Here is a 24,502-nt window from a genome sequence, read left to right as displayed (position 1 = left end):
GCTGATCACACATTTCTGCTTATTCTCTCTCATCCTCCTTCTTAGTAAATCTGCACTATATAGTAGTATTTTATTACAACTGCAGTCAATATTTTTGTCACCCTTTTAAGTTGCATTTGTGGATTAATTCTCAGTACTAGACTACACTTCTAGATCCGTATTTGGATTAGTGGAGCCTGCAGGCACACAGGTTTTGGTGTAACACACCTTTGCTAGCATCACTTCAGTGACACAAAAGGTTTCTTAGTTTGGTGGTCCCAACAAGGCTTAGAATATATTTATTTATGGTAAATTATTTTATAGGAGATGACAATTTGTACTGATGATAGAAAAAAATGTGCAACCAGTATCTGTACAGCTGACTTTTTTTGCACCTGTGTCCTATAGGCACCTGCCTTCTGTGTGTAATAGTAAATCTGGCCTTGGCCACTAATCATAATATCAGAGGATTTCTAATCTATTCTATTCCGCAAGATATATTACATTGGACATAGGACCGGTATTCATAAACCATGGGTGATATGCAGGCTGCAATCAAGTGATTGGACACTGGCAAAAAACTTGCCCCTAGAGCACACTCATATGACCTTACCCACTTCGTAAGAGTCTAGATTTTTCCTAGTAGCCTAGGTGATGGACCTGTTCTCTAGAGAATTATTTTTCTCTTTTAACCATTCAATTTTTTTCTTTTATGCTTCTTTTAAGGTTTGACTGCTTACTGCCTCAGCTATATAACAGTTACCAGATTGATTACCCTCATTGAGTACTCTGGGGACCTTACCCCACTATGTGTGGCTGGCCCATAATGTTTGCTTTGGGCACTGGCTTCAGTGTTAGATGCCCACTTTGGCATACAGGTTAATTTCTATGGTTCCCAGACCCTTAAAATTGTATTAAACCCAAAAGCAAACCTTTATTATAGTGCAGCTTTTCAATTCTTTTTTTAAGGTTTTCCTTTTATTTTTACCTGGTGATCCAGCCAGTAAGTGTGTTGTTTTTCAACAGAACAAGCTGACCTGTGAATGTAGCAGTTTGAGGGTTGAGACAAACAAATTACCACTGACAGGGGTGCTTACAATGGTCAGTTTTTATTTATTTATGCTAATTTTTTTATCTCAATAGGAAAAAATAACTGCTGTGTTGGCTAGATTTCAGCTTTAATTTAATAGTGTATTTCTGCTAGGGCATCTAACACTCCCATCCCCCTAGATTAACAGTGCTGTTGTCCAAAGGTGCCTCTGCGCTCCTTCATCCAGACTGTAGGCACTGTAATACAGGAGGTGTGTTACTGGCCGGATTACTAACTAAAAGAAAATGAATGCAGTCACCACAAGTAATCATTGGTAAGCTGCAATATATTTTATTTTTGGTTTTGGGTTTAATACCGTTTTAAGACCCATTCAGGGGTATGCCCACCGTGACCCTTAGTAGGCCCAGCATCCTGGATAGGGTAAAACAGGGTTTCCCTCTATGTTGGCACTGGTTCCTGGCTTTTAATACTACAATCCACAGTGTGTAGCACACTGTGTTGTTTTACAGGCAGTAGATTTGGGAGCTTTTTGCTTTATTGTGGCAACCCCTGCCATTTTGTCTATAACGGTTTTTGGTGCAAGCAATTTAAACTTGCCATTTTTCCTCATCCTATATAGACTTAAGCCTAGTCTACACGGGCCGAATGTCGGGCAGTTTCAGCTTGTTCAATAGAAACCATGCGACATTTGGCCTGTACAGCAGCCGGTCTGAAAAAGGTTTGCCGACCGGCTTCCGATCAGTGCTCTCAGCCAATGGCTGAGAGCACGGCCCAGAGTGTTCTGGGGGGAGGTTGTCAGAACGAAACAAAACAGCGGGGGAAATCGCTGTACTAACATCAGATTGTAAGTACAGCGGCTCTGACCTGAGCTGTCAGGTTTTTTTTTCGTTCAACCCGTTGAGTTGAATGAAAAAAAAAATAGTAGTTTGTACTAGGCTTTAGTCTCAGGAGGATAGGGCAATGGTGTCACACTTCCCAGATGGGGCATTACTGCCCCCTTTTTTCACCAGAAAAAGTACACGGTACCTTGCTTTACTCCTGCTGGCATCTTCTACAGAGACACAGCAACAGAAATATGGTCAACATCTGGGTTATAGCAGCTCCTGTATTCGAACACATAAAACCCCATCCATTCCAACCTCCATTCTGTGAGTATCCCACTGAGGATTGCCTCACTTAGCAATGGTGTTTCACGCAAGGGAGCTGGGACAAAAGGGCCAATCAGCATGCATTCTGCAGGTGGCCTACAGACAACTCAAAACACCACTCAGGGTGATAGCTGTTGCCTTGTCCCCTATCAATGTCCTATTATCACTCAGCTCCCTTCCTTTGACTCTAGCTCCCTCCCAGGCACACACCATGCAACCTGCCTGACAAAAGCGGATTTCTCTGAAACTATGTCTGAACTCTTTGAAAAACTGTCAGCAATTCTAGAACCTTCATTTTCCGGAGGCCAGAAATGCTCCATATCCTCTATTCCCCTGAACCCTGCTCAGTGATCAGATTTTGAATCTCCTTTACTTAAAGTTATTATGGATGAAAGTAATGAGGACCCCGATTTTGTAGAACAGACCACAGAGGACTTCCTTCCTCTGCATTTTAATAAATGCTCTCTCTACATTTTATTTTATGAAACGCTCCAAAAACTCTTTACTGTGGACACACCAACTGATGCGGTGCACACTAGTCTTTTCCCAACAGCACCTGACTCTCTACAGCCTAAACCAGCCACTATGGGCACTAAGAAGCTGGATAAATAAATGAGTAAAGAAAAAATATTCCCATATACCCACAATCTGATTACGCAGTTTATGAGGACTGGTCCAATGCAGAAAGGGTATTTGCTCCAAGATTTTTGCTGCAATTTATCCTGTGGAAAAGGAATTTTATGGTAGTGGATCCTGCCATTTCACTTCCCAATTAGAACCTTACAGTTCCTATTGAGGATGTTCCCTCTTTTAAGGATTCTGTTGATAGGCATCTGGAAGCCCCCATTAAGCCCTTCTTTGCCCTTGCAGGTCCTACACGGCTTCTTGACAGAAGCAGAAAAATACTGTAAGATTTGGATGGCATGACTTTTAATGAAAATGCATAAAAGTGAATATTTTTAAACAATATAAACCTTCTGAATCCCATTCTTTCTCCATATCCAGGATTTTCTTCTGCACAAAATTGAGAAGTTCCATGGAATTCGCCATCCATAGCATTAAGGGTCGAAGATCAGTGGCCACCTCCTCAATCCCCAATGTACTCAAGAAACTTCTGTCTTGTTGGCTGAAATAATCAACAAAAATGTTCTTATCGTATTTATCAAGAAACTCAACCAGAAGCAATCTTTATTTCGGGAAAAAAAAAAACAGTCAACTCTACAGAAAAGTGTCAGGGAAAGAGAAATGCTTTTCATCAGTACACATACTGTAAAAGCCTTTAAACTCCAAACAATGAATGTCAACAATTACCATCTAACTCATATTATGTCACTGTAGCACGCAAGCTTTGGTGAACAAATAATACATTAAAGTAAAACATCAAAAAATGGTAAGGAAAATAAGAAAAGCATTGAAGTGGTAAAAATTTTTCATTATGTTTCATTATGTTTTGTAGATATGCCCATAGTCATAGATTTTGCTACAAAGTACATACTGTATATTGTAACAAGTACATATATATTTTTAAGATTTGGTAAAAAACTATTTGTGACTGGATAAAAACTTGTTCTAAAAGAAACAAATATGACTTTCCAACTGAGTCCTAGTGAATGTCCTTGACCAAGCTCTATTGCTTTATCTGCAGTGGAGAAAAGTGACTCAGGGCCTTGCTACGCCTTCTGTTAAGTAGACATGTGTGATTTGTTTCATTACAAATCAGATGCAGTTTTCATTATGCGGAGATTCATATGTATGCGAATCTCCAAATCATAATGTTAATGAATGTCAATAAATCCAAAAAAAACTATAACAAAAACAACAAATTAATTCATATTAATTCTTTTTATTCGGATGACAGGATGCAATATTTTTGGCCTTTTGTTAATGTTTAAAGCATTCGAAATAACGTAACAACATAACAAATGATCCAAACTAATTCAGATACATTGTTTTATTCTAGTGGACGGAGGTGGAGCCATAAGAATCTCTGAATGTGAATTCCCCCCCATCCCCCCTCCTTTTTCTTCCATATCCTTCCCTTCCCTCCCCCCTCCCCTTTCAACGCAACCCCTTTTTACCCCTTTTTCCCCTCCCCCTTTACCCACATTCCCCCCTCCTCCCCTTCCCCCCACCCTCCTTCCCTCCTCTTTCCCCCCTCATTCCCTCCCCTTTCCTTTTCCTTCCCCATGCACTATATACAATCTTTTAATGGTCATCACTCCACCAACTATTGTGTATATATTTATTCCTATCCCTATCTAGACTTTATTTGCGCACATTCTCCGATGCCCGTCACGGGGGGACCCTATTGAGTAGCTGGGTCCTGTTCCTGGTGGTTGTACTGTTGGGTAAGCAACTTCTCAGTGTTATCACTGAACTTTATGTATCTAATATGCTTTTGTTAATTTTTTTTACTTGTTTTTGTCTTATTTTATTATTTGTTATCTCCTGATGAAGCGGTCTATGTACCGTGAAACTAGTAGAGGATTGGTTATTCTATGAAAAACCTTGTAGGTCAGAGTGAATGTTTGGTCAGTCTCAGCAACTGTCCCTACACTCCCATCCTCCCCCCTCTTCCCTTATGTAAAATTTGGATGATGGCACTTTTTTATGCCTAGTTTTGGACTTTGATATCTGAGGCTATACTCAAAAAATGTCTAGAATCATAATATAACGAATGAATCAGAATCCTCCAAAATAACTTTCAGAAATACAAGTTGATTCGAACAAGGAATATAATAAATTGATTCAAATATACAAAACAAATTCTAAAAATGAATCAACATAACAAATATGACTAAACAAACTGATTAACTTAATGAATGAATCCAAAACAAATGTTTCCGTCATGCACATCTACACTGGTAAGGGTACAGGTGACTCAAAAATGGGTAAAAACTTTACAGGTCTTTGGCCTGGTGAAAAAACCCACACATATGCATTCCAAGTAATTACTTGCCTATAGTTCTGCTTGAGCATTAGATTGCTCCTGTCAGCTAGTTCTTAGTAAATTCACCAAGTACATGATGGTGTGTTAACTAAGTAGCTCAACTGAAAAATCAAGCCCATCTTAGAAATGCATTTTGGGTACATTTACGATTACTATGTTCAAGTATAATTCGAATATTTGAGATATATACAAAACACAAAGAGTCTGGTGTGACTGTTTTGCAACACCTCAAGCCAGCCATCCTCGTACTGTAAAGAGGGACTCACTACTGAGACATGCCTTCCAAACTGGCAAGGAAAGATAGGCTTTTATGAGAGCAGTATTTCCTACATTTTTCATAATAAAGCCAAGGATTAAGATACACTAAACAATATATGAGATAATGATTTCTTACATTAGTTGTACTTTTTGCTGATTTGTAAAGCTCGCCATAGACAGTTTAATTCTCGTCTGGTTGCTGCTGAACCGAACGAGATTTGAACCATGTATGGTCAGGCTGAAGGTACCCAAGTTGATTAATCATTCAACTTGGGTACAACCAGCCTGCTGCATTTTACATGTGATTATTGCTAGCAGCTATTATAGAATCTAGCAATAATCACTGTGTTCTTCTGGCAGGGATGGCTTCCCCCGCCGGGAGAATACAATGGCTCCGCAGGAGGGATTCCCCCATCAACACTGACTATGGTTGCAGCACAATCCGTGTTTGCAATAAAGAAATTTTATGGCCCGACCTAAGTCATGTGTGGATGGGCACATGAAGCATGCTTTCAGCTTTCATTTGAGATCAGTTTGAGATTCTTCTGATATATTGCTGAGTTTCTTCAAAGGTGGTTCTAGCCTCATTCTGACCCGCTTCTAAGCTGCTTACCCACTTCAGCTCTGGAAGGTTTTACCCCCTTCCTGACCAGGCCATTTTTTGTGATACGGCACTGCATTGCTTTAACTAACAATTGCGCGGTTGTGCGACACTGTGCCTAAAATTGATGTCCTTTTTTCCCACAAATAGAGCTTTATTTTGGTGGTATTTGATCACCTCTGCATTTTTATTTTTTGCGTTAAAAACAAAAAAAGACTGACAATTTTGAAAAAAAAACCCAATATGTTTTAATTTTTGCTATGAAACATAACCAATAAAAAAATGTAACAAATCAAATTTCTTCATCAATTTAGGTCAATATGTATTCTGCTACATATTTTTGGTAAAAAAAATCCCAATAAGCGTATATTGATTGGTTTGCGCAAAAGTTATTGCGTCTACTATGGGATATTTTTATTTATTAATTTTTTGTTACTAGTGATGGCAGCAATCAGCAATTTTTAGCAGGACTGTGACATTGTGGCAGACAAATTGGACACCTAACTGACACTTTTTTGGGAACCAGTGACATTATTACAGGGATCAGTGCTAACAAAAATGTACTGTCACTGTACTGACACTGGCAGGAAAAGGGTTAACATCAGGGGCGATCAAAGGGCTAAGTGTGTCCCTGGGGGGGTGCTTTCTAACTGTGGGGGATGTGCTTTGACTAAAGGAAAACAGAGATTCATGTTTCTAGCAGAAACATAAGATCTCCATTTTCCCCTCTGTCAGAACGGTAATCTGCTTTGTTTACATAGGCAGACCGCTGTTCTGCCTCTCCTCAGAATGACCAGCGGGTCCCGGCAGACATCGCATCCACTGGACCCACTGATTGGCTAATGCTGTGTCCAATCACAGCGGGAGTGGGGCTCCAGCAGCGCGTGCCACGGAGCCAAAGAACAAAATTGTGTACAGGTACGTGATTTTGCGCTTAAGGGCTGCCCAGCCGCAGTATATGTACATGGGGCGGTCCTAAATGGTTAAATCGGTGTTCGCCTTGCTACTGACTTGTGTGTGGAAAAAAAATCAGTTCCCAAATGTCAAAGTTCAAAGCCCTAAAATAGTTGATGCCCACAAACAAAGAAAAAAAAAAAAGGAGTTGTATAGCTTTCAGTCACCTGCCTGAAGCATAATTAGTGGACTGGTGCAACTTTGCAAGCAATGCCCAAGTCGAAAGAAAAGAAAAAGCTCTCTTTTATGGCTCTTGAAGAGGAAATGAAAGCTGTGGCTAAATAAGGCAGTCAGAAGGCAAGGAATTGTCACCCGTTATGCCTGTGGTCTTCCTGCAGCTGATCTTTCCACATTACTAACATGCATTGTGTCTTTGTGTGAAAGGGGCCATCTTGGTAGAGACAGAGCTTTGTTTTTCCCATCAGAGATTTTATCTCTTTGAGCAGCACAGTAATAACATCACCAAATCGTACCCCAAATCTCATGCGACTAGCAGGCAGAAGCGTCAGTGCCTTAGATCTCACACTGCAGATACAGTGTATCTGATGAAGATACGTCACTTCCCTTGTATCGACACGCGTAGGGGAGGGTACTGGACAGTACATGAGACAGCTGGTCTGTCGGAAGGAGTAGGAGCACACGGTCTCATCTGCAGCTTGGCGTTTTGAAGGCATGTTATAGAGGGGTGCACTGACGCACCAGACCCATGTGAGTACCCTAGACTAGGGTTGTGTTTGAATAAATAAAATCGTTTTAAACTATATCACACTATGGAGTTTTGTTTTTGCTATTTATATGTGAGGAGGCAACATCATTGGGCTATTGAGCAGTTTGGGACCTTGCAACCTAACCTGGAATCCTTTAAGGTGATTCACAAGTGTGTATTGACCAAACTTGATTGTGAGGTCACACGCTCTGAGGTGAGCGGCTATTACCTTGGGGTAGGGAGCACCCGAGTGAAATCACTATAAAAGATCGTTATTTTCACAGTCACCTATCAAATCACATTTACTACTATTTTTTAAGGACTTTGTTATATCAAAAACTGACCCTTTATGGTCAGAATGTCACGGATTTTATGCACTTGAGCACTTTATGGATCACTTCTGTGTCATCATACATGTCACTTTATATGTTATATATATGGATTTATGATGTATATGTATATTTACAATATATGATGTGGAAAGCTGCATGGTAAGATCGGTTGCCTATACATTATCCCAGTCAATATTGTTTTTTTTCACAGATATTATTATAGTTTATTATTGGCATCCTTTTTATAATTTTGCTGCAGGTTCAGCAGATCAATAAGGGGATAGCGCAGCACACAATTCATTCTATTTGATTTTACACAATGGGGTGTGGAGTGTGGGGCATGATTGGTGCTAGCAGCTGTCAGTCTATCACTAAGAGATAAGGGATATTTAATTAGGTAGCTCGCAAGATTTTTACAATTGTTTGCAGATACATAGCTTTGGGGTTTTGGCACAAGAGAGTGCACTGATATTTTTCCTGAGGAATTCCAGACAAAAGATAATGTTTTTTTAGGGTACTGCTAAAGGACAATTTAGGGCTTTTTAGGGTGCTGCTAAAGAACAATTCCTTTCCTAAAATTTCTCTATAACATAGCAAAGCTTCACTTTTTACATTTAAAGGGGTTGTAAAGTCAGAAGGTTTTTTTATCTTAATGCATTCTATGCATTAAGATAAAAAGCCTTCTGTGTGCAGCAGCCCCCCCTCGCCCCCCTAATACTTACTGGAGCCCTATTTGGATAGAGTCCAGTGATGTTCACGAGTGTCTCGGCCATCCGGGACTCTCCTTCCTGATTGACTGAGACACAGCAGTGACGCCAGTGGCTCCCGCTGCTGTCAAAGTCAGTTAGCCAATCAGGAGAGAGATAGGGGGCAGGGCCTAACTGCAGCTCCATGTCTGAATGGGTGCCCCCATAGAAAGCTGCTTGCTGTGGGGGCACTCCACAGGAGGGAGGGGCCAGGAGCACAAAAGAGGGACCCAAAAAGAGGAGGATCCAGGCTGCTCTTTGCAAAACCACTGTAGCAGGGCAGGTAAGTATACCTTTGTTTGTTATTTTTATAGAAAAAAAAAAAAAAAAAGAGACTTTACAATCACTTTAATTCCACTAATTATAGAGCATAGCCAGTGTCACCTACGAGCCTCATGTAAGACTTTGATGAAAAATGGCTTTGTTGAAAGACATACTGAGATTCACAACTGTAGACAAAGCAAATATTTTAAAGAAAGTGTCATTAATTATTTTGAGAAAACACTTTGTATTATGAATGATTAAGTGACATAAGGCGGCTAGGAACAAAAATAAATAGAGCAGAGGATCAAAAATGGTGTGAACTTTTACACACTAGGGAAACTAATAAACAGGATGGGCCCAGCGTCTCAAATTCTTGGTTCCATGTGTTTAAAGTACCATGAATAAAACATCTGAAACACAATGCATATTCATTGTGAAAGCCAGGACACAGTGAAATAATCATTCTATATACAAATAAAGAACAAACACTCATTTCTGTTTAAGGTCCAGCTGGGAATTCCATATAAGTTTTATAAAGACACAGATGTTACCGTGTGTTACTATATCAAATGGTATGAAGAAACACATAGCATGTCACATAATGGGACAATGCAACACTAAAAATGTTTATGGATTTCCGCTATCAAGCCGCATCACACATGGTCACAAAAGCCAATAAATGTATACGTAATGTTTTTTTTTATTGCAAGACTTTGTAACATGCTGTGAAGGCAAGAAGGTTTATTCAATTGTTTTTCAAAATACACAAAATTTCCTGTAATTGCATATAAGCATTTGGATGGCATTTACCAGGCTAAGACTGCCAAGATTTTAAAAAAAATATACAGAGTAACAAAAATCCTAAAATCTCCATTCATTTTGTTTATCCAAGATTAAGGGACCACTAAGCTTAAAATGAGAAAGTTAAAAAAGAAACACTATATAAAAATGCTACTAGTATTATTCATAACTCTCCCATTTATTCAGAAACAGATTGTAAAGTGTTTAAGTAGTAATAAGAGACTGTTGGGTATCGTGTCCCATGCAAATATTTCTATTACTCCAGTCTGTGCCTGTTGTACTTGATTTTAGTTTGCAATGGTGTTGTACAATAAAGCAGAACTACTGTAAACTCAAGCAAGTGAACATATTCGCCAGCACACCATGGATCAACACTTCCGAGCAAGGATTTCGTTTATTGAGAGAGATCACAGAAATAAGTGCAACGTTTCGGGGCTGCGCATGCACGAAGGAGCCCTGCACGGCTCTGAAACTTTGCACTTATTTCTGTGATGTGATCTCTCTCAATAAAATAAATCCTTGGACGGAAGTGTTGATCCATGGTGTGCTGGCTAATATGTTCACTTGCTTGATGTTTACAGGACCCAACTGGTAATCGCTACAGCACCCACCATTTTAACCACTTGCTTACAGGACACTTAAACCCCCCTCCTACCCAGACCAATTTTCAGCTTTCAGCGTTGTCCCTCTTTGAATGACAATTGCGCGGTCATGCAACACTGTACCCAAATGAAATTTTTAGCATTTTTTTCACACAAATAGAGCTTTCTTTTGGTGGTATTTCATCACCACTGGGGTTTTTATTTTTTGCTAAACAAAAAAAACAGAAAATTTTGAAAAAAAAAAAAATCATGTTTCACAGTTTGTTATAAAATTTTGCAAACAGCTAATTTTTCTCCTTCATTGATATGCGCTGATGAGGCAGCACTGATAGGCACAGATAAGGCGGCACTGATAGGCGCAGATAAGGCGGCACTGATGGGGACAGATAAGGCAGTACTGATGGGCACAGATAAGGCAGCAGTGATGGCCACTGATAATATGGCATTGACAGGTGGCACTGCAAGACACTGATAGGTGTTACTGATAGGTACCACTGATGGCACTGATAGGTGGCACTGATGGGCACTGGTAGGTGACACTGATGGGCACTGGTAGGTGACACTGGTGGGCAGCACTGTTGATGAGGCACTGATTGGTGACATTGATAGGTGGCACTTTGGGCACTGATAGGTGGCACTGTGGGCACTGGTAGGTGGCGCTGGTGGGCACTGGTAGACAGCACTGTTGTACACTGGTAGGTGGCACTGGCAGGTGGCACAAGTGGGCACAGATGAGCTGGCGGCTGCTCTCCTTGATCGGGACCGATGTCCCTCTGACAGCCTCCGGTGATCGGCTTTTTTTTCTTCTCCTCACGCTATCAGCATGAGGAGAAAAAATAGCAGATTACCGGCTCTAAATACATCACATGATCAGCTGTCATTGGCTGACAGCTGATCACATGGTAAGGGGTCGGGATCGACCCCTTATTCCGATCTGTGATCCAGCGAGTCTCATAAATGCGCTGATCACAGAGCGCGCTGCACGCGCCCTGCAGGGGGCGCGCGGGCCGATCGAGCACTGGAGGAAGTCTATTGACGCCCTCCCGGCAAAGTAGATCGGCGCTGTAGCCGTCATTCGGCTATAGCGCGCATCTGAATCGGTTAGGAGCCATACTTTCCAGGAATGTGTGCGATAGGAATATTGTCAAGACTACTGGCATAAAACTCAGGCATAAAAACCACAAACTTGATCCAGAGACAGTATATGTTAATTAAAAACAACTCTTCAATAAGTATTATAACCTAGGTTTAAGCAAAAATGTTTTAAAAAACATCAGCACAAGGGACAGTACTTACATTTAGTGTAAAGTGTTTTTCGTGCTAGTGCCAGCTGTCCTTGTTGAAATCTGAAGTCTTCAGCCCCCCCTGCAGCCGTAATCTTCCAGTGATGTGGGGGTTCATATGAGTGCTGGACCTGTCAAGTCACAATTTTCAAGAGTGCCAACTATACCCACCCTTTCCTCCCCCTTCCTTTATTCATAGAAGCTGTACTATAGTTTCAAGCAATGAAAAGCACTCTACAAATGGAGAATGGCTGGAGGAATGAAAGGCTTGTCTTCTCCATTCATAGAGCACTTTTCATTCATGGAAGCTATAGTACAGCTTCTATAAATGGATAAGTGGGTGGAAAGGGTGAGCATAGTCAGCCCTCTTGATGACCTCCAGGGCTCATATTAAAGCAGAACTCCACCAAAAGGGTTTACCTCATGTCCCCTTTCTCTGACATATTTGGCATATCCTTTTTTTTTTGGGGGGGGGGGGGGGCAGGTCCCTCGTTTTAACAGGTACGTGCTCCCACTTTCGTTTGGGTCACCTAGATCGCAAAGCTCTGCCCCTCCAGGTAGTCTTCAGAGACACGTCACGGGTCCCAGCAGTCTGCAAGACCATTCCCAAACCACAGCATGGCTCGCGGATGTGCAGTGGGCAGCCAGCTGTGAAGCTGAAAGCAGCATAGCTGGCTGTCCACAGGAATGCTGGCACCTGGACCTGAAACCAATTGAAGAATCGGCTCAGGTGAGGACGGTACTGGAACCCATGGACAGGTGAGTGTCCTCATTAAAAGTCAGCAGCTACAGGATTTGTAGCTTTAACCCCTGCAGCAGAAAGATTATGGCTGCAAGGGTACGGGGAAGGGGAGTTCTTCGGATTTCAACTAGGACAGCGACCATAAGCAGAAACACTTTGCTTTAAATGTAAGTACTGTCTCTTGTGCTGATTTTTTTTTAAACATTTTACTTAAGCCCAAACTTAGGCTTTGCTATACATTGAAAAGTTGTTTTTTAATTAAGACATACCTAGGTTAGGTGTGGGATTTTTATTCCTATGTAAAGTTTTGCCTTAGTTTTTATCACTATTGCACAGATATTAACCCCCGCAGCACCAGAACATTACAGCTGCAGGGGCATGGTGGGGGCAGAGGAATTCAAATAGGACAGCTGGCACCAGCACAAGGAACACTTTGCATTAAATGTAAGTTATGTCCCATGTGTTGATTTAAAAAAATAAAAATAAACGTAGGCTTTAAATAGTTTCTCAGTCTGTCTTGATATCAATTTCCTGTAATCCTCCGCAAAACTGCACAGGAAGGGGCAGAAATGTAAACCTATCTGGCTCAACTTAAGGAGTATGTAAACCCAACATTCCATATCCCTGATATGTGCCAGCTGTACCATGCACTCGTATGAAAAAGCCTCCTGTCCTGGTGTTCCTGCCAGTCCCTTTGCTATCCTAATAAAAACTGACCACACTAAGCATGCGAGCACAGCACAGTTAGCTAGCTATGCTGGGAACTCAGACTGCTCTCCTCCAATGATCAGACTTGTCTTGACACCCATCCTCCCAGCACAGCCTTTCACTGGGAAGATCTCTTTGCCGACACAAATTTTATCTCATGTGTCGGGAAAACTTCTCAGAAGTGACTTATGCTGATAACAAGGGAACGAAACACCAGGGAGAAATGACACAGAGCCAGGTGCTAACTATACATACAGAAGGCTAGTAACCTGCCTACATGCAGACAACCCTAAGTAACACTAGGTGTGATGCGGTGCCTCAATGATTGAAAGAGCTGTAACCCAATCAATTAAGGAGCATGGCCGACTCATATGTAATTCGAACATATTTGCATACCAGAAAGACAAAAGGCAAAGCAGGATGGCATAGAGAACAAAAGTTTTTTTTTTTTTTTTCGATGCTTTGATAGATGATTTAGATGCACAGAACAAGACTGTGCTTTTTCACGATGCTTTTCTGCAATCTATCATGTGTCATCACACTGTGTATGGTATATCATCCAATGCACTGAGACCTGAAATTTCTCAGATGCCCAATTCTTTCCCTTCGTCTTCTCTTTTTTGTCTTAAAAAATTAATAAGGATAGATGGAAGTTTGCCTGGGCATCATAAAATAATTATTAAGGACATTCTTGCAATAAAATAGAAAATGTGAATATAAAAAAAAAAATTAAGGAGCATGGCCACAGATAGTAAGGCTGGAAGAGTAGAGGGGTAGATGATGCAGGACATCTTCCAACCAGAAAATGAGGTGGGCTCTATCTGACTTGTGTCAGCTTCTAATTCACACTGTGAGAAGCTAACAGTATGCAGTGAAATCTAAATAAGCAACTTCAGTATAGCAGAGGAACCTATACAACTGTGCACGAATGAAGGCAAGGCTGGTGTTCATCTTAAGATGACAGTCCCATAAGCTATAATGGCACAGATCTCACAAATAGTCAGACCAATTGGCTTAAGTAAACTTGTGCAAGGCACAGCAACATGGTCACTTTAATGCGGATTCTCCTACCCCCATTTGCTTGCAATGTCACTGTATTGGAAAAGTAATGCCGCGTACACACGAGCGGAATTTCCGACAGAAAGAGTCCGATGGGAGATTTTCATCGTATATTCCGACCGTGTGTATGCCCCATCTGACTTTTTTCGTCGAAAATTCAGACGGACTTAGATAGCGAACATGTTCTATATTTTTCCGACGGAACAACCACTCGTCTGTATGCTGTTCCAACGCACCAAAAACGAGGCATGCTCTGAAGCAAGTACGAGACAGAAGCTATCGGCTACTGGCTATTGAACTTCCGTTTTCTAGTCCCGTCGTACGCGTTGTACCTCACCGTGTTCTGGACGGTCGGAATATGGCGAGACTGTGTGTATGCAAGACAGCTTGAGCAGAATTCTGTCGGAACTCCCTCGGAAAAACCTTCAGAGTTTCAGAGTACAAACCGGTTGTTTGTACAGGGCATAAAAAACTAATACCTGGGAAGGTGGAGCACATAGCTCAGTTTCCTTTTTCCCATGATTCAGTGTTGGATACACTGTCATTTGGGGGCTGGGAGATAGCTACAACTAGATCAATATTAAGTTTGATCTTTTTTGTTCCTGTAGTTTGAACAGAAAGGTATGGATAATCAGCACATAGGCTAATGAACCTGTTGCTTAGCCCTGCATAAGCGAAGCACAGGTTCACTTTAAATGCATCAGTTAAATAAATCCAGCAGTTAGGAGAATCTTACAATGACAACTTTCTCTACACTAGCAGTAGATATTGTCAAGTTGATACTGACATTAATAGATGGTGGCAGACGAGCTATAATTTCAGTAAGAAAGGATATACAACTTTCTAAAAAACGATATTTCTTGTTTATCACCAGAGCTTCAAGTGACATAGGCTCCTCTTTCCCAGGTCTTCTGGAGAGCCATAAATACAATAACTCTATCATGAACACATCTGACTGAAACAGCAAACATAGCAGCATGAGTTGAGACAGTAATGCATCACTGAAATGTCCCTTATCTATCAATTCAGGGAAGATATGACTCCTGTCACAGGAAAATAAAGAGAAAACTCAGAAAATGATCACTACTCACTTTTCTGGTTGTTTGTCTCCAATTTCTTTAATCTTCTCCTGCATGGACAAAGCATTATTAATATTATTATCATCATCAATATTATTAGTATTATGGCTTTGTGAAAAAAGCATGTTCACACATTTGAAGATGTCTATCTTATTAAAAAATACCATTATGGAAAGGAGATGTTGGTGTGGGTAAACATCAAGAGTAGACTTAAACTGTAGACTAATTATAAGACACGATCTCACCACCCCCAACTCTCTATAACCTAATCTAGTACTAAGACTGCCAACCCTCAACTGTTCCATAACCTAAACTAGAAAGACTGCTAAATCGGGTTGGAAGTGCTCCATGTTTGCTAGATATGGCTCCAGAGTGACATCCTCAAACTCCTAGCTTAAAGTGGATGTAAACCCGAAAAAACATTTTTTAATTAACCATTGTACCTTGTAGAGTATAAGATGTCATGTCATCTGTGCCCAGTCTTGCCACAATGAGTTAATCAAGCTCTGAGCAATCCTTTTATCTTTTTTCAGTAAGAAAAAAAAAGGACACACACAGAGAAATAGGTGTCAGTGTCTTCCCCCCATGCAGTGACAGGTAATTTCCTTATCTCATGCACTTCCATACACACCTCTCCCCTCCCCTCTGTCAGTGTCTCAGAGCTGTGCTAACTATACCGAAAACTCCTCTCCACTACAGTCTATGTGGCACATGTGCAGGAGTCACAAGGGGGTCGTGAGCACGCTCTGCTTCTGTCAAGAACACGCTCTATGTCCCCTGTGCACACACTTCTAGTATAACAAGCGCGTGGTTCGTACTTGCGCCGCTGCAAGCACAAGGGGAGTGTAGAGGTTGGTCAGGAGCCTAGTGACATCACGGCTCCACCCACCGAGCTCCACAGCGTAGACCCGCCCATGGATTCCAGAGTTTTGCGGGGCTCGATGTAGGAAAGGGGGTGAGTTGTGGAAGGTAGGATCGTAAATAGAAGCCATATACAGATACATACTTTATTATCCTAACAACAGTTTATATTCATGTGTGGTGGGTTTACAGCCACTTTAAGCTCCAGAGACACTAACTCCAGCTTCAGACCTGCTCTATGACCCCCTGCATTTGACTTGCTCCAGACACTAGTCTTCTAGTTCAAACATATTTTGGAGCAGTTTTTCTCAGCTACAGCTACCAAAAAAATACAAACAAAAGTACCGTACCTACAAGTCCTTAAATAGAAATGAATTGGAAGAATACTCTGGAATTCATCCATATGCTTTATTCATGCTTATATTAAATGTAATCACTCCCATTAGTTAATTGGTATAATTAGCAGTAAATGAGAAATCACAGCAGCAAAGACGACTCTCTAGGAATGGAGACTTGACCAAAATATATAATGATCTATATAATGATACATGGACAATAATATGCACGAAAGAAAGAAAATGTTACTATTTAATGAACACAAATACTAGTTTAAAATTATTAAATAAAACCTTGATCTACATGCGTGGATCAAGACTAAGATTTCAATACTACCAAGGATCTCATTGCAAGGAATATCAGAGAGATTGAAATAGGTGGGAAAAAAAACGACTGCAGGCTAATGATAATAATAGCTGGTGTCACTAACTAACCTAAAAACAGATCCACATCATATCTGTAATTCATTCCAAATGGAGTTCTCATTTTTAAATTGAATATCCACCAGACTACTCCTTCTAGAAGCTTAAGCAGTTTGAAGCACCTAAAAATTTATTCCAGCAGTCCTTAGTGGTCTTAATACTGGTGTGGATGAAAAGCTAAAGATCAATCCAGAATTGAACTCTGCTTTAGATTAAGCCTGTGAGGATAAAAATATGGGAACTAAAAAAAAATAAAAAAAATATAGGAAATGCTACTGCTGGGTTATTTGTTAAGGTGCAGAGTCCAAGTTTGTTATCCTGCTCATGTCTCCTCAGTAATCTCGAAAAACCACCTTTAATTACCCAATCCACTTGTTTGTGATTCAAAGATGTTCCATTTGCATCCATTATCCTAAGAAATAATATGAGGAATTAATTTGTTCATAAACCACCTGGAGGATGGGGTAAACAGTTCAATCTCTGTATTTGCGGATGATACTAAGCTAAGCAGGGCAATAACTTCTCCGCAGGATGTAGAAACCTTGCAAAAAGATCTGAACAAACTAATGGGGTGGGCAACTACATGGCAAATGAGGTCCAATGTAGAAAAATGTAAAATAATGCATTTTGGGTGGCAAAAATATGAATGCAATCTATACACTGGGGGGGGGAACCTCTGGAGGGATCTAGGATGGAAGAGGACCTGGGGGTCCTAGTAGATGATAGGCTCAGCAATGGCATGCAATGCCAAGCTGCAGCTAACAAAGCAAACAGAATAATGGCATGCATTAAAAAGGGGATTAATTCCAGAGATAAAATGATAATTCTCCCGCTCTACCAGATTCTGGTCCGGCTGCACTTAGAGTATGCTGTCCAGTTTTGGGCTCCAGTCCTCAGGAAGGATGTACTGGAAATGGAACGAGTACAAAGAAGGGCAACAAAGCTAATAAAGGGTCTGGAGGATATTAGTTATGAAGAAAGGTTGCGAGCACTGAACTTATTCTCTCTGGAGAAGAGACGCTTGAGAGGGGATATGATTTCAATATACAAATGCCATCTTGGTGACCCCACAATAGGGATAAAACTTTTTCGTGGCCACTCATTAAAATTAGAAGAAAAGAGGTTTAACCTTAAACTACGTAGAGGGTTCTTTACTGTAAGAGCGGCAAGGATGTGGAATTCCCTTTCACAGGCTGTGGTCTCAGCAGGGGGCATCGATAGTTTCAAAAAACTATTAGATAAGCACCTGAACGACTGCAACATACAGGGATATACAATGTAATACTGACATATAATCACACACATAGGTTGGACTTAATGGACTTGTGTCTTTCCTAAACCTCACCTACTATGTAACTATGTAAGGAGGCTGTTGATGGCCATGTTTGTTCTGTCACAAATTGGCTAATAAGCTAATAGGTGTTTATTGTTATCATGATTGACATGTGAAGAACAGGATAAAGTAAGTATCCATTGACTGAGCCACAAAGAGGCAGGGTGTTTTTCTTGTACCTGATTTAGCACACCCAACAACTGCACATAAAGAACAAAAAGTGGTCCCACATTTTTTCTTTTCCAGTGAGCAGGTTGAATAGCTGTGTTATGGACATAAAACAGAGGAAGAGATATTGTTCTCATTATAAGAGTAGATTCCATCTACTAATACGCCTAATATTCTAAGCAATAATATACGCACTGGTAATAGCAGGCAACTGTCATTAAACTTTAGTGCAGGGGTGTCAAACTCAATTTCATCATGGGCCACATCAGCATTATGGTTGCCCTCAAAGAGCTGGTTGTATCTGTAAGACTACATAAATTCATACAGGGCTTTTTTTTCCTCAGAGAATAGGTGTAGGAACTTAAACATAAACCCCGCGCCAAACCGCATTGAACGGTGAGTTTGACCAAATAGCAGTGGGAGGGGCAATAAATACCAGGAGTACATTATGTGCAGAGTTCAGGGATGTGCTAAGTACAGAGTGGGTTCAGGGGTGCGTTAAGTACATAGTGCAGAGTTCAGGGGTACGTGCTCTATGTATAGTGCAGTTTCAGGGATCCCCTATGGACAGCCTATGTCCCTTTACTAAATCAACCCCAAAAAGTCCGATCTTTTCCCCAAATGGTCAGCTATGCACCCAGAACCATTGGTTACAAAACAAACACAGACAGAATAATAGGTATAGGTACATGTCATGCTTGCATACCACCATTTCTAAAATTGCTAAGTCTCATCAGTACAAAATACAGCTTGGGTTCTAGTTTCCCTATTGCTGCAAATTAATGATTTGCATAACTTTGCGCTAATTTCCTTAAATGAAAAGTAAACCAGTTCATGAATGATGGTAGAAGGCTACTGTTTAGAAGTAGGGAGTTTGTAAAATCCTTGAACATCCATGTCATTGCGTGCAAAACATGTCAGTAAAAAGAAGCGATATCAAGGGTAAACCTGAGAGTCAGAGGTGACTGTCAGCAAAAGTCACAATCCCAATCAGGAGATCAATTAGACACAAGACCCAGTAAAAAGAGAACTTGTGTTGCCTATAGGTGGGAGCTGGGAGTATGCTCTCCTTACTATAGCCAGGTAAGGTACATTGAATTACAGGCTCGGACCCACTGGAGTACTTCAATAAACATGAAAAAGGAGTAACAAATGGAAACTAGATACAGACAGTGATGGTAAATGATTGAAGTACATGGGTAGGGAACATGGATAGTTACCAAGAGAATCTCAGGAAAAACAGCTTACAACATACATGAAAAAAAGAGCTAGGAGTGCAGAAATGTGAAACCACAAACAAAAAAGTTACTGCAAAGGGAAGGGACAGACAAGATAGTGGGTGAAAGCAGATAAAGATAACGTACAAAACAGGAAACCAGGTATGGATCAGAGAAGACATAAACCACATCAACAATAAACATGTAAGAACCAAAGTAAGACAAGTCCAGCAAGACAAGAGTTCAAAGTATCAAGACATAAAGATGCAAGGGACGAGAAACACTATACCACCAAAAGTATTGGGACGCCTGCCTTTACACACACATGAACTTTAATGGCATCCTAGTTTTAGTCCGTATCATTCAATATTGAGTTGGTCCACCCTTTGCAGCTATAACAGCTTCAACTCTTGTGGAAAGGCTGTCCACAAAATTTAGGAGTGTGTCTATGGGAATGTTTGACCATTCTTCTAGAAGTGCATTTGTGAGGTCAGGCACTGATGTGGACGAGCCCAAACTCACTCATCCATGTCTTTATGGACCTTGCTTTGTGCACTGGTCCAAATCATTTGGTGGAGGGGGGATTATGGTGTGGGGTTGTTTTTCAGGGGTTGGGCTTGGCCCCTTAGTTCCAGTGAAGGGAACTCTTAAGGCGTCAGCATACAAAGACATTTTGGACAATTTTATGCTCTTAACTTTGTGGGAACAGTTTGGGGATAGCCCCTTCCTGTGTCAACATGACTGCTCACCAGTGCACAAACAAGGCCCATAAAGACATGGATGAGTGAGTTTGGGGTGGAGGAACTTAAGGCCTGCACAGAGTCCTGACCTCAACCCGATAGAACACCTTTGGGATAAATTAGAGCGAAGACTGTGAGCCAGGCCTTCTCATCCACATCAGTGCCTGACTTCACAAATGCGCTTCTGGAAGAAAGGTCAAACAATCCCATAGACACACTCCTAAACCTTTTGGATAGCCTTCCCAGAAGAGTTGAAGCGGTTATAGCTGCAAAGGGTGGGCCAACAAAATATTGAACACTATTGAATAAGACTGGGATGCCATTAAAGTTTATGTGTGTATAAAGGCAGGTGTCCCAATACTTTTGGTAATATAGTGTAGCTATAACAGAAGGCAAGGGATTGGAATTTTAGAACACTGTGTATATCAATGATCCAGCACCATGCTGATGGGAAGGCATTCCAAAAGTCCCAGAGGCAAAGTATGGATGATGCACTGGTGTACTGTAGCTTCAGCAAGGTAGCACAGCGCAGAGACATAACCTGAGGAACAGTAGAGATACAACTAAAATAAGGGAGCCAGAGGAGGAGTGTCTTTAAAGAATAGCATAACAGACAGGGAAAATTCACAGAAACATAAAGAATAAAGGATCAGAACCAGAATTTTCTTATTGTTTGGTTTTATGAGGGAATTTTGACATGTGTGTACCTTTAGTCATAAAAAAATGTATAATGACTCTGGGATGTTTGGTTCTTTAGGTGTACCTACTCAGTCCCTTCTCATTAAACAATGGTCGTTACTGTTACTGTAAACACGTTTAATTAATTTTTCTAAAAAAAGCATTTATTTATTTATTTACAGGAACACACCAATATATATATATATATATATATATATATATATATATATATATATATATATATATATATATATGTCTCCATAAAAGGGAAATACAACCAAACAACTGTACAAGTAGCTGAAATATTTCCAAAATATTTTTTTACCCTTTTCAATGGCTTTTACAGTACAAGCCTGTACCCTGGATGTCCCATTAATGGCTGTATGACATAAGGAGGGTAGAAAAAATATTTTAAGAGTCTGCAATTGTACACCTCTGCATCTGGTAACAACCACCAAATCTCTACATACTTTAAACCCTGTTAGGTAGTTATGTATCACCCTTCTGTTTATAAAGCTGTCACTTCTACTGCAAGCGTAGCTACATATTTTAGCTGGAATGTGACAGAATTTGGGGAATTACAGCAGTTGAAATGGCAAAATTAATTAACAAAATACATTAAAAAAAACCTAAAACATAATTTGTATATGTGTATCACATGGCTTCCACACAGGTACAGACAGGACAAAATCTGTACAATTAAATTAGTAAAAACTGAAGAAAATTAATAAATAAAGGTATCATTACAACAAGCAACCAATCAAATACTTGCTTTCATTTTTTAACTTGCACTATAAAATCTCAATAATGTGCCTGTTTGCTTTTACCATTACCCCTCCTTCATTCTGCAGAGAATAGTTTTTTTTTTAAATCATTGAAACAAGTAAAAATAAATACAATCCTAGAGAATTCTACAAAATACTGGAAGATAAATATTGCAAACAAAAGAAATGGAAATGACCTTACCCAGACAACTTCCTTAATCATTGTGGCAATCTTCATTAACAGTTTAGGAAAGTGTCCAGGATCCAGGGCTCTTGTTGAGTGCTCAATGCAGAGGCTGAAGAGGTAGGCAGGGGACAGTTTGAATTCAGTGCTTGGGTTGCCGTTTTTCTCAATAATCTCTTTTAATACAGCATCCTCTTCCTGAGAGCGGTATTGTAGCAACAAATCCTTACTCTCTATGTATGCTTGGACAGCCTCTTGTCGCTCCTGGAGTGATCTCCCACACATTTGACATGAAAAGGCCCCACTCAGGCCAGGAGAGGACCAGGACTGAGGAAGCCAGGCAGGTCTGGACTGTGGCACTCTAGGGTCCTTGTACATAAAGAGAAAATGCTCTCCAAGCCCCAGTAAATCACCAGTGTGGAGTTCAGCTTCTCTCTGAAGTACTGCCCCATTGTGAGTAACAAGGGCTCCCCGGTAAGGTCTTACACGGACTAGGTTCTTTTGAGTTGAGGAATCTAACCTCCATACACAGCAGTGACGGGGCAGTATATCTGGAGCTGACAGGAAAGTATCAACGTAAGGTCCTTTGTCCCTTGAAGCTTTTTCTGCTCTTCCAAACAGATGTTTCTTTCGGGTCATCACATAAATCACAAAGTCCTGATACAAAAACACAAATTGAGAATGTTTTATCCAAATTAAGCTACATTAATTAAATTAAGATACATTTTAAGAGTTTGATTTTCTATTTTCTATTGCAGTAAACATAAAAGCTCTGTACTCTTAAAATCATATTTAGCTTTTGATAGATGCTGCTGGGATAGATGAATAGACTTTACCAAATGAAAACCACATACACTGTTCGAAATGTATTCGTTCAACAAAAATTTTCCATCCTACCCCATTGAATTTTCTTGTCACTGCGGTCAAAAGCAAACATTAATTGACCCACTCATGATTAGAAAAATGAAACATACCTTCTTGGAACCTTCCTTTTCTATGAAATGTTGTTTGAAATGCTACCCATCTACAGCATGGCCAGCTATATTTAGCCTTACTTACTTTAGGCTCAATTTCCAAAAGGACAAATATATAGTTATACATATGTTTTATAAATATATATTTTTTAATTGACGGTTATTTTCAGTCCAATAAAATTGAAAGTTACAGTCACACAAGTGCCTTGGACTGGTGTTAAAGCTTTGTGAATTAGGTAGCTTTGTGACTTTAGCTACTATGTCAGCCTGATAATTTACGTGAAGTGTCAGGAACAACTGCTGCCTCCTAATTGCTTCATCTCACACACTACACATTCTGAGAATGGGAGATGAGAGGTCAGGCAGCTGACAGTTCAGCAACTCTGCCAGACTTTAAGTGATCTCTGATGCTCTTATTACTTAAGATTCTTCAGTCTCTGGATTTCCATCCTAACAGGTCCTTTTCTGAGGCAGTGAAATGAAGGGAACATGACAAGAGGGGGCAATTTCTTCCAGTGAAATATCACAATTGTACATAACATAAAAAAGGCAACTGTACGCAATATAATGCATCGTAACCAGTAATTAAAGTGATATTAAACCTTTATTGTTTTTTAAATAACAAACATATTATACTTATTTGCTCTGTGCAATGGTTATGCACACAGCAGCTCCGATCCTTGTCTTCTGCGGTTCTCCGCCGCTGCTCCTGGCGCCTCCCCCCTTCTGAGTACCCAACCTAGCAGGCTGCTTGCGAAAGTAGGCCCTTGAGCCCTGCTGCCTTTGTCCATTGACATAGATAGCTGGGCTTCGCCCTGCCTCCCTCTTCTTAGGATTTGATTGACAGCAGCACGAGCCAATGGCTCCCTCTGATATCAATCTGCACTGCGAGGAGGGAGAGAGCAGAGAGAGACACTGCTCTCATGCACAGTGCTGGATCGAAATCAGACTCAGGTGAGTATAAGGGAGGTGAGGAAGGGATCCTGTAGCACAAAAGGTTTATTACATGAATGCAGAGAATGCATTAAGGTAAAAAAAAAAACTTAGGGCTTTAGAACCACTTAAGTGAGGTGAATATTGAGGGCAATACAATATGGCTTTTCTTGGAGTTCATTAACCACTTGACGACCGCCTCACGCCGATGTACGTCGGCAAAGTGGCACGGACAGGCAAAATCACGTACAGGGTACGTGATTTGCCTTCCACGGGTGGGGGGTCCGATCGGACCCCCCCCGGTGCCCGAGGCGGTCGTCTTTTGTCCAGCGGCGATCGGTGATGAGGGGGAGACCATCCGTTCGTGGCCCCCCCCTCGCGATCGCCGCCGGCCAATGAGAATCTTCCTTTGCTGCTGTATGCTAAACAGCAGCAAAGGAAATGATGTCATCTCTCCTCGGCTCGGTAATTTCCGTTCCGGCCCGAGGAGAGAAGACATCAATGTGAGTGCACAACACACACACACACAGTAGAACATGCCAGGCACACAAAACACCCCGATCCCCCCCCCGATCGCCCCCCGATCCCCCCCCAATCACCCCCCCCCCCCCTGTCACAAACTGACACCA

The 24,502-nt window shown here is 40.9% G+C and overlaps 1 protein-coding gene across 3 annotated transcripts in view; it reads right to left on the bottom strand.

Moving 5' to 3' along the window:
• RASIP1 (Ras interacting protein 1) overlaps positions 1-24,502 on the bottom strand; it is a 154,792-nt gene that overhangs the window by 60,481 nt on the left and 69,809 nt on the right. For all 3 annotated transcript variants that reach the window (XM_073602677.1, XM_073602678.1, XM_073602679.1), the window contains exons 5-7: positions 21,985-22,623; positions 15,276-15,313; positions 3,153-3,304 (exon numbers count right to left, since the gene is read on the bottom strand). In XM_073602677.1, the coding sequence (XP_073458778.1) occupies positions 3,153-3,304; positions 15,276-15,313; positions 21,985-22,623 (829 nt within the window). The remainder of the gene's footprint in view (positions 1-3,152; positions 3,305-15,275; positions 15,314-21,984; positions 22,624-24,502) is intronic.

The sequence above is a fragment of the Aquarana catesbeiana genome, linkage group LG10 (genome assembly GCF_042186555.1).
Source record: "Aquarana catesbeiana isolate 2022-GZ linkage group LG10, ASM4218655v1, whole genome shotgun sequence".
In the NCBI taxonomy this organism is placed as follows: Eukaryota; Metazoa; Chordata; class Amphibia; order Anura; family Ranidae; genus Aquarana; species Aquarana catesbeiana.
This window is presented reverse-complemented; position numbering and strand designations above follow the sequence as displayed.